General features: G+C 40.3%; 1 protein-coding gene across 4 annotated transcripts in view; it reads right to left on the reverse strand.

Annotated features, from left to right (window-relative positions):
• The window catches only part of clstn1 (calsyntenin 1), a 45,860-nt gene extending 34,590 nt beyond the window's left edge, over window positions 1–11,270 (reverse strand). For 2 of the 4 annotated variants that reach the window (XM_066691035.1, XM_066691033.1), the window contains exon 1: window positions 10,969–11,270. In XM_066691035.1, coding sequence (XP_066547132.1) covers window positions 10,969–11,050 — 82 coding nt within the window. In that variant the 5' untranslated portion in view covers window positions 11,051–11,270. The remainder of the gene's footprint in view (window positions 1–10,968) is intronic. The other 2 variants (XM_066691036.1, XM_066691034.1) reach the window with 1 other exon arrangement.
• Window positions 11,271–11,479: the final 209 nt, after the last annotated feature.

Below are 11,479 nucleotides of genomic sequence, written 5' to 3' on the forward strand. Positions count from 1 at the left end.
TTAAATTGCTTTGTTCATATCATTGAAATTCACTGAAACTGGACAAAATTCCGACTGCAACTCAATTTCTGAAAAATTGTTATTTTAATATAATTGACCCTAGGTCTGGATTGAATTGATTTCCAGCTTGGGATATGCTGCAGGTATTTCGCCAAAACCTAAAAAACGATGCCATAATATGGATTTTTTTTATCATCATCATTTGTATAATTATTGTCGTCGTTCTTCATCAGTTGATTCTGTTTGTTCTTTATAATGTTTCTTCAAAGCTCTGATCGGTAATGCAGAGTCTGTGCTGTAATAGTAGCCAAATGTAACATATATTCAACACAGAAGACAAATGTCTTACCTGACCTCTACACAACAATGTGTGCTTTAAAAAAAGCACCTGTGGCCATTAAAAAAACACACCATGATGAAGCAGCATGGAGACTACAGCTTTCAGCAGAAGCTGCAAAGTCACTGCTTACAATAGGCATCTCAGATCTGGCACCTGAACTCAAAGGGCCCTTTACCACACCTCCAATGAAAGACGGGAAGCAAGCAATAGCCCCTTTCATCTCAATCCAATCCACTTAGCAGCTAGCCCTGAAGTTCTCATGTGTCTGTCTGGCTTTCACCCTGTATTTTAGCCTCCGCTGTTTGCACAGCAACAGCAGATAAGATAATGCAGATCTATTCCGCCACCACTCTTCACCTTTGACAAACATAGAGGAAACACACAGAAAGCCCTTGTGTGGGTCACGTCAGTTTCACAGGCTTACTGCACACCATACACTTCAGTTTTCCTTTTATTGCAGAATAGTTTCACAGATTGAAGCCTGCAAAGAACACAAAGAAAGGTAAAAGTTAGAATGGAGTATAAATAATGGGTGGTGGGAAAATGCTCAGCCTAATGCAGAAAACCTTCTGTTGTACATTCTGCTAATCCCGGTCGGGGTTATAGGCAACAACAAGAAGAAACAGTGGAGACATCAGAATGTGATGGTATTTATTCTTACTTAATTTTGCTCACATACACATATTATGGAATAAACATTTTGATATTAGCAACAAGCTGAACTCGTAAGCCACACGTGAAGCAAATTACCGCTTTGACACTAAGCACTTGTAAGGGTGTTCAGCTCTCAAAACTGCAGCATTTGAAATGAAGCTTAACTAATACAACATGCAGCCATAAATAACTCTGACAGATGCAAAGTGAGAAGAAATGCTTCCATGCAACAAGAACGATGAGCCATCTGTTTCAATTCATATCAAGTCAGATACAGTACGTGGGTGTGCTTTATTTCGCGAGATAACTTTATTAAACACAACGAGGACCTTCTCTAGTACTGGAATGGACTGAAGAAAGAGACATTTTGTTTATTAAGGAGTAAATGGTACTTGATTGATATTAAATGAAGCTTCATTTAATATCAATTTACATATATTGGACAAACTATGCTAATGGATTTATATGTAATAACTAAGCAAACACCCCATTAATGCTGACAAGCTTATTGTCACATGCAACATAACAGGTGAGAAAAGTAATGCATGAAAGCTTTTAAAATCAGTGGTTAAATTCAAAGAAAAACATTACTCAAGCGTCTTATTTTTCGAGGGGGTGGGAAGATTTTTGTGACCATGAATAACAGAAAAAGGTATTTTCACGCAAGTAATTAACCAAACTGGTAGCCCAGGTAAAGCTTAAATAACTTGGTCTGAGCCCTTGGCTTGTTGCTTGTGGTTGTTAATTTACAGTGTAGGCGTGTGGTTGACTAGCCACACTGCACTACAGCACAACTTGAACAGATACCAGATGTGTGTGGGATGTAGAGAGCCCCCTGTTTTTCAAATGCTTAGAAGTAGAAAACAAAGCAAAGCACAAACAGATCGCTTCCAAACTCGTCCCCAACAGGGGAGTATTTACACATGGGGCTACAGATTACATCCAGTGTCAGGAACACACCACACATAAAAGCTGAGCACTCCTCTTCAGTTCTCCTTATGGGGTGCTTAATACACAGTACCCAGCCCAAGCGTTGTCTGGTAAACACAGAAGAGAGTCTCTCGAGTTTCGGCAGCTGCAACAGTAGCAGCCTGAGAATGGAGAGCAAGAGAGGGAGTGAGCTGGCTGATCACACTTGAATCTCTGCAGAGGCCGGGCGTCAGTCGTGCTCCGTTAAGCGCCGAGCTGTGTGCGCAGGAAAGAGATTGTTTGTTCACAAAACAATCAGAAGCTCAATAGCAGGGCTAAGCTGTTTATACTTGGTAGAGGGGACGAGGAGGGGAACTCAAACACAGCCCTGTTCAAAGCATTTTTAAATCAGAAGCCTGCCCAAAGAGACATGGAAGCTTGCTGAGAGAGATCTGTAGGATCTTAGATTTTTTGGTTTGTCTCTCCCCAGTTCCTTATGCATTTGTAATATGACACAGTTTGTTAATGATAACCTACTGTATCAGTAGCCGTTCCTGTGCAGGGATCTAGCCTATATTGTGTTGAGGTAGGGGAGATAGCAGGTAAAGTGCAAGGGAGAGCCATTTGGGAAGAAAGGCTGGATCTGCATGGAGCGCCAATGCTTCAACTGTAGTGTCTCCCTGACCAGAATGTACCCAGACCCTTTCCTCACAAGACTGCAGTGCCAGGACAAAGTCCACTATACTAATGCTCACTGCACCAAGCACCCAAACTAATTAAAATAAAATAAACCATTTGGTTTTAGCAATGGGTTAAGTGTTGGGTGTCTAAATTAGGCAGAGAATGAACAAGAATGCTGATCATACTACAGCTAGAAAGAACATGTACATGCTTTATAAAGACAGAAAGGGATGATGCTTCACAAACCAAAGTTCATGTGCTTGGGAATATCTCTGGTCTCGAGTTTGTTTCAATGATTCCATGGAGTGAGCGGTTCAGTTTCATTAACATCACAAAAATATACTGCTTCCTAAAGTAAACATTCCCTTAACATCTGAGGGGTAATATCCCCACAAAGATTATCTACACTGCCCTGGATAAATTGTTAGCTGTGTAAATAAAACACACATATTTATAACAATTAAACTAGAAAAAAAGGCCAGGCCTCAGCATTCACAGATTCACATTACTGTCAGGTCATTGAATCCCAATAACTAAATGAGTCATCAATACTGTTAAACTGAAGAGAGAGTCTCTCTCACACACACACTAGAAAGAAAAGAAAACTCTTCTCAGAGACAGAATGTCCCAGGTTTTTTCGGGTTCTACAGCAATGGTCAACAAAAGGTTAAAAATAATAAAAGTTTGATAGCCATAAACGTCTGTAGCTAAAGTTCTTTCCGCATTCTTTAAGATTCTGCATTCTCTCGCAGTGCTATCAAGTCACTCTCTTTTTATTCCACTCAGCCCTCACAGAGGTGGCATTGTGACATTCATTCTACTGCCTAGTGGAAAGGGGGGTGTAAAAAAAACAAAAAAAGGCTTTTGTTCCCAATTGAGTTTCCAAAAATTTAAATGCAGTAGAAACAGAAACAAGAGTAAAACTGCTAAAATGTCTGAATGTTAAAAAAGAAAAAAAAAATGTTAGGGTAAAGTAATTTTCAGTTGAGAAGTTGGATTTAAAAATATACACAACAACCCTTCCACAGCCCACAACATACACCCTGGGAATGAAAGTGTTGTCTAGAGCTTAAAAAGAGAAGAGGTGAGAGAACAGTTTCTGAGCTCAATTAGGGGGTGTAAACTACCTGTGGAAGTATGTGCTACAGTCTGGTAATGCTCTGTGAGGCCAGAGACACAGCTCCATAAACCTTTCTAAACCGATTAAAAGTATATCACCCCATTGTAGTGTTATATTGGCCTCTCATAAAGAGAGCAAGATTATGACACACCACTTGTGCGTGTCGGCAGTGATCAAATCCCTTTGGAAAATGAAGACGACAATCAATGACACAACAAGTGGTGTGGAAAGGCAGGCCTGTGTGTGCTGGTCGTCATAACAGTATGAAATGCATTCTTTTTTGCTGGCTGCTTTAAAAGACTACATTGTTGTTGTTTTTTTGTCCCCAAGATTTTACATTTCAAAAATATGACCCATAAATAGGGATAACACATTCCATCTAGGAGAGTCTTCTTGGACATCTCAGTGGTGCATTTACCGTGATAATCCTTGTCACCATTTCGCACATATTTTCATAGTTTCACCTGTACATGTAGTAGGCTATACTGTTTGACCACTGATTCAAACTCAGATCTCAGGAACATCTCTAAATCACAAGACCTTTGTAAAAAGCCACATGGGCTTTATACACCCAGTTATATTAGTACATATAAATATGCATGGCTTTTTTACCAGCTGTTGTGGTGAACTGTAGACCCCAACCTTTGCTATCATTTTCAATTACTTTTCCAGGACATTCATTTATTTCTTCCCCCTTCACTTTCCATGGCTTCTGTAGCCCAGGAAATTACATTTGCACGTTTGCTCAGAATTCTCCTGCCCTTTTTACAGGAAGTGCATTTTGTATGCATCTCCCTTGTAGCCTGACATCCTTGCATGGCCTGATCTGACTCAAGCACATCCAAATTTTTCTTTTAGCAGCCAAGTTTTTTTTTTTTTTTTTTAACTTGTGTTCCAATTCAAAGAGACACAGAGAGGGAAACACTGTCCCCCACCATAAAATTAGTTCTGCTTGGGGAGAAAAAAAAAGTTAAGTATTAAAAACACCAGGGGAATGGATTGAGCAGCAGCAGCCAATAAAAAAATTACAACTCTGCATTCCTGCCATAAAATCTGATCCTGACAGATGAACCCCCCAACCTTCAGTGGAAGGCAAAGAAAACAAGCCTGAGTGTCTTAAATCAAAGGGAAAGTTTACTTAACAATGCACTGGTCCAGCTTCCTTTATTCATTCATGTGTTTATTTACAAAAAAAGGGTGTTTCTCGATATGAGACCAACAGGAGCAATGACTTTACACCACAAAACACTGTGCACCAGTAAAACAGCCCTTGGACAAACATGATCAGTATTTGGCTAGAAGGTACCATAGTGAGAGTGATGAGTCATCTTCATAACTCACATCTTATATTTATTAAATAATCCTGAGAAGAAGAAGAAGAAGAATAGAAAAGACCAGGCTTTGAGGTTCTCTGAACAGTTTTGTTTTCCTTCCACAGACACCAAACTGGTGCCACAAATCCTGAAGGTACTCTGCAAACACATGCACATCCACCTCATGCCTTTTCAAATTCTCAAATAAATCCACACAGAAATCAAAGGACCTTTCAGTAACTGTGGATACCGCAGCCCCCACAAGAGTGCTCGTCCGATTGAATAATGCTGAACGGTCGCCCTAATGAGTGCCAGAGTTATTTTGTTACAATGTGATATTGTAACAAAGAGGTCTTTAGCTTTTAATTGAAAGCACTGCAGCAAAAATATGCTTTATCTTAATGCCTTTCCTGGTATTTCTGATGGGCAATGCTTTTTGTTTAACCTCTTGTAACCCCATATCTTGCTTCAGCACATTTAATACAGTCATACCCCCATCCCCTATTATGGTTAAGTCAAATGATATGTGATAACTGAAGTTGAAAAATGTGGTCTACAATGGAGACCATGGATATCGTTAGTCTAGGAAAATGTGCAGTCAAAAGGAAAATGGTTCCATGTTATGAAATGTTACAAGCACATGTAAAACCTGAGCAGACAACAGTAAGCAATGGTCATTCTTCCTCAAGACTTTCAGACTCAAGTTCTTTCATCAGGTTGGGCCTTACATCATTCTATAAAATAAAATTAAAAATGCTGGATTGTGGATGTATGTACTTTTAGAAATATCAGCAATTTAAAACCAAAAATGTTCTGCCTGCTCCCACTGAAATGTTATTTTATCTCCCCAATATAAAACGCATCCAATGGACTGATGCAACTGAACAGAAATCAGCATGTTTTTGTCTGTGTAATGTTCCCATTCAGTCCTAAAACAATTAACTGAACATCAGCAGACAAGAAAAACGATCACCAACTATCATAAAAATGCTTCCAAATTAAAAGGCTTGTCGGTGTTTGCTGCCAATCAAGACCTGAAGGTTTGTTAAATATTAATATTCCAACAACCTACACATTCTGGGCTTCTTAAGACATCTTCCCATTTGGGTTGAACGTACGTTGCAGCTGTTTAGATGTATATATTAAAGCTGCCAACAGAGGCTGAACTTGTGTTTCATGCAGATTTAGATCTACCCTTTGCATTATAAATACAGGCATGTGTGCAATGAAATTTGTCTGACAAAATGAAAAACTGAAAATTGAAAGAGGAAGTATTTAGAAAGTTACAATAAATACTAACGACTAACAGCCAAAAACAATTATTGACCAACATTTTTGTTAATTGCAAAGTACAATTGCAATACATAATGAAAAATCTCGTTTAACAGAAAGCTCTCCATGCTACTTAATATCAACCCTGACACCAAGTACTGCATTTTTTAATTTGCATTTCAGATGGACTGAAAACTAGGCCTAAGCATTGCTGTGTGCATTTAAGTGTGTCCCTCAAGGAAAGCAAGATTTTAATTATGTATTTGCAACACCAGATAGCCTTACTGACAACGTTCCAATTAGCGGCTGACAGGAGTGTATAAGAGACTGTGCCAGCAGTTATTGACAGTTCATCCCTCAGCCTTGCTAAGGCTAACCGGATCAAGTGCAGAACAGAAGATAAAAGCTCATGCAACTATAGGGAGAGGAAGTTCTGGTAAAGGTCCAGGTGTTTTACTTGTTTCACAGACATTTGCATGAACAAATACCAAGGAACAATAAATCCTGACTCATTTGTTTGCTTGCTTGCTTGCTTGCTTTAGCAGAACTTGTGTTCCCTCACACAGAATTAAGCCCACCATCAGTAGACCAGTTGCACAGATGCAAATATAATGAAATAACCAGTAACATGAAAAAAGAGGAAATAGAAGTAAAAAGTCACACTTGAACACTGTTCATGATACAATTTGATATTTTGTTCTAAATTCTAGATACATTTCTTTTTGTATTAATCCACCTGGAAAAGCTTCAAAGCACAATTTTCTTTTTTCCCCCCAGCCAAGTAGAGTAGACAACACGTCAGATCTCATCATCGAGGATTTGAAAGTGGATGACCCAAGCCTGTGTTGTAGCCAAACACTGTCTTATAAAAAAAAAAAACCCAGCTGTGCAATACAACAATTGGAATGTAGGACTGTGTAGTGGAGATCTACAATTCCACCAGCAAAAATAATGTACAAATAATTGGTTTTATGCCACTGAACTGCCTTCTGTAAGCACTCCCTAAACAAACCAACATAATAAAGAAATCCGGATGAGCCCAATTTATACAGCTCAGAATTTGAGGTCTGCGTTATGCTTCATTTGTGTTTCTATTTTATGGAATGTGCCCACAAATCTCCAGTTAAGACCTTTTCATTTCAAACGGCACTGGGATGATCCTTCCTTGGATCGCAGGACAATGATACACATAAGAAAAACAAATAAAATAACACGCTGAGTAACCAGGAGCTGAAGCAGAAGATGTTGACAGATGTTGAACGAATAATACCAAAAATAGAATGTGTCTCTTTAAAACACAAAAACTAAAGGAGAGAGATGGAATCCACCAAAACCATAAGCCGAGATCCTAACCAGTTCAGATCCCTGTAAAATTAAATCACACAGTCGCCTGGTTGTACACAGAGAAACATTTTCAGAGCTGGGAAACAGTGCATAACAAAACACTTTACTTTTGCTCTGCATTTTTGCTAGACAACTGTAAATGAGCTGTAACTTTTTTGACAGTGACCTGCGAGTTCATAATAGTTTATTGTATTTAAGGATTATTAACTGGAGGTCCATTTTTGTAAAAGAGTCCACCAGGTGAATAAATAAACTATCAAAAGCACCCACCCAGAGTAAGAATCTGACATCTGTCTGTAGTCAGATTGCATTACATGCAAGCTGGCAGTTTCTGCAGTGATTATTAATAACCCTTTTCTTTGCCCCCCCCATTCTCTATTTGCAGATTTTGTATTTCTATTCTGTCAATGCACCTGCTGTACCAACATCCCAAGCACTGGAGGTAGCCTACACCCCCTCCTCCCGCCTATGTGAGTAATGTTTGACTCAGAGATGATGTAGTACTGTACACAGTTAAATATGATCCACCATCCACACAGACAAAGCGGTGTTTGTTTTGGGGTGGGTCCTGGTTCACAGCAGCACAAAATAACTGAAAGACTTCCGAGATACAAAGGAAATAATCTATGAGAAAATACTTAACCTTTCTCTGCGTCCCGTGTTTCATATTTCACTGTGGTGCATAAACCATAATCCACACACAGGAGGTAAACATAAGATAAAAATGAAAGGGCAGGTTGTGCATTATTTTTCTATCCTTAATCTTAAACATTTTCAAGGTAGATATTGACTTATTCTTCCACACAAAGGCATTCAATGCCACATAGCAGTGATGATACCAAAGCTACCTTTGGTTTCCACAACACAGAATGCAAACCTCCAGGGCACAAATCTTTACCTTCCCTGTTTTTGTGTTGAGCTAAGCCTCTCAAAGCTCTCCAGGACTTGACACGAACAGCGTCAAGCTCGTCACAAAGGTAAATACTGCCAGGTGGAAAAAAAAAAACCACCCATACTAAAGGGAATGCATGGGATCATTTTAGGCTCTCACTGCCGAGGTCTTTATATCAAAAGGTCACAAGAAGTTAACCGAATCTGACACGGAGGTTCTGGCGAAGGAAAGGGGGGTGTGGGTGGAAAAGGCAGAGGAAGATAGATCTACCCATTTTAAAATGTATTTATTTTAGTTTAAAATCCCTGCAGATTGGCATGGTCTAATTATTTGGATGTAATGGATACTAGAGAGATCTAGATATAGACCACCCACCTGCATACAAGGTGAGAATTGATGGGAATATGAATAGTTTATGGACCTGAAAGTGTGAAGGTGTCTGAGAAAGGTAACAGCTGAGACACCCTATATTTACCTTGTCTTGTGATCAAAGGACAATGGGGGAAAACAGATATGAGAACACAAAAAGACAGAAAGGGTGTGGGTCTAAAATGCTGTCGATTCTATTCAAATACAAAATTATATGTTAATACTAATATTAACAATCACAATAGCGATTTGATATAGATATAAGCGATTATTTATGACGAGTAAAATTGCATCCTGTGCTGCTGGAACTGATGAAAGCAATAAAAACGAGACCAGCGAACAAAAACAATCACAATAAAATAAAATTATGAACAACAAAAGCAACATCGAGGGACCGTGAAATGATCGTTGGTCGCTTTCAAATGAACCTGCTGTGTTCATGGTCACACATTCCCAGCTGCACGACACAGCAACACGACATGGTCAGCTAGCCCAGCTTTACCAGGAGGCAAGCTCTTCTGGAGGTCGTGCAGATGTCCGCAGTTCTGCGCCTCTCCACCAATGGGATCGGTGGGATTCTGCACATCTGCGCAGAACTGCGGAAATCTGCGCTACAGGGACGCGACCAGAGCCTGTATGGCTATGTCGGCCCTCATCACTTGATACGGCCCGTGTCTGGATACATTTCACAACATCCGACGGCCACTTTAAAACGCTACATTTGTAAACACGCAGCCTCATCGCTTTTACATTGTTACAGCTGTACGAGTCAAATAGACCCTGACAAAGGAAGGGGCCTAAATGAATCCATACATCAAGGTTTCCGAAGTATACATTTTTAAATGACGATAAATAAACCTAACAGTTATTTGCTCTCGCCCCAGCCGTGTGATAAAGACTGGTCAAGGCATTTTCAAAATATGGAAATAATGACATTCGGTTAAAAAACAGGCAAAACAGATATAACAATTGAACAACACTCATGAAAAATGAACGAGTTTCAACGTGAAATGCTGATGTATCTATTGCTACATCGTGTTCATTTACATTTCTTTCTCGTTGTATTTTTATCTATAGCCATAAAGGGGTAATAGAAAACGTTATCAAAGCAGCCTGGTGATTATTTTAATGCATTTAAAACTCCCAGTAAACAACACAAACGATTCTCGGGGTGTCTGAGCACAGGGGCGACAGTGGCACGATTCAGACACATTCATTTTTCAAATACATGTTGAAACTGTTTGGGAAGAGATCTGCAATGCGTATGTTCAAAGGGTTTTTGCTTTCCCAGACCAATCGATCCACAAGCTAGGCAACACTTCCCACCAAAGCGAAATACATGTATGTGCATGACCGTGAATATAGATGCATGCGTGCATGTATCATTATATTAAAAAAGGCAATCTTCAACCGTGACAAAGGTCAGATGTTGCACTAGTTTTAATACAGCGTCATATTATGGATCTTAAACCTTCGGATTATGCGGTGTTGTAAAACCAGAGCTATGGAGACTATGATATAGGGACTGATGCTGACCTGAAGAATGCCATATAATATACAGTGACTTGCTTGGCATGCGTTGATGGGGAGGACGAGAAAGAAAGGAGCGATGTTTTAAGACATCAATACAGATTAGCTTCCTAGCTTCATCTTCATGTTATAATTTCGCACATCAGGAGAATAACAACCCCAAATGCATGATGCATCTATAATAGGATTCAGCAAAGAATGCGAATGCTGTTAAACATATTTTATATTGGCGGTCTATGTTCTATATGTGCAACAATAATGAAGCCCGTTACATTTTAAGCAAGCAGTCTGATGCACAGGAATGAGAACTGCCTAGATCTCGCAACACTAGATAAGATGTTGTCCAAAAATGCGCACAAGCCCTGGCAGGAGGCGAAAGCATCCCTGCGCTACGAGATGCGCTCTCACTCCAAACAGGACCCGGCGCCGCAGCTCCGTTACCCCGTCATCGCCGGACACAAACCCCGGGCAGGGCACGCTTGGACACGGGGAGGAAGATGGAGAGGGAGCAGGGGAATCGTTTTCCAGTCGCTTGACGGCTTACCTTTTGCTGCCTGTACTGCAGAGAATAGTCCAAGGAGCAGCCAGGCTATAGATGCGGGAGGTTTATACCTTCGGAAATGCATGGCGTTATTTAAAAAAAAAAAATCAAAAACCCCAAACCCAATGGCGGCGTCGATGCTAATAAATAAAAGTGTCTCTTCTGGCGGAGTATAAAAAAATCCAGGGAATGTATTCTCGTACACTCAGCAGATCTAAGATGGCTGCCGTAGCCACCACCACCACCACCACCGTTGAGCTATTCCCTTCAATCCCCCCGATCTCTCTCTCTCTCTCTCTCTCTCTCTCTCTCTCTCTCTCTCTCTCTCCCTCTGTTTGCAGCTGTATCTCCGGCGGAGCCAATGGCCGAGTGACGTCACCGCCCTGGTATATTGTGGGAGTGCAGCTCTGCGCTCGTTATTGCCGGGGACAGACACAGAGTAGCCAGTGCGCCGGCCACACTGAAACTGGACACGGATGGGGACATGTCTTTAAAAAGCGCAGGAATGTCCCCC

This window comes from Amia ocellicauda, chromosome 18, assembly GCF_036373705.1.
Source record: "Amia ocellicauda isolate fAmiCal2 chromosome 18, fAmiCal2.hap1, whole genome shotgun sequence".
Lineage (NCBI taxonomy): Eukaryota > Metazoa > Chordata > Actinopteri > Amiiformes > Amiidae > Amia > Amia ocellicauda.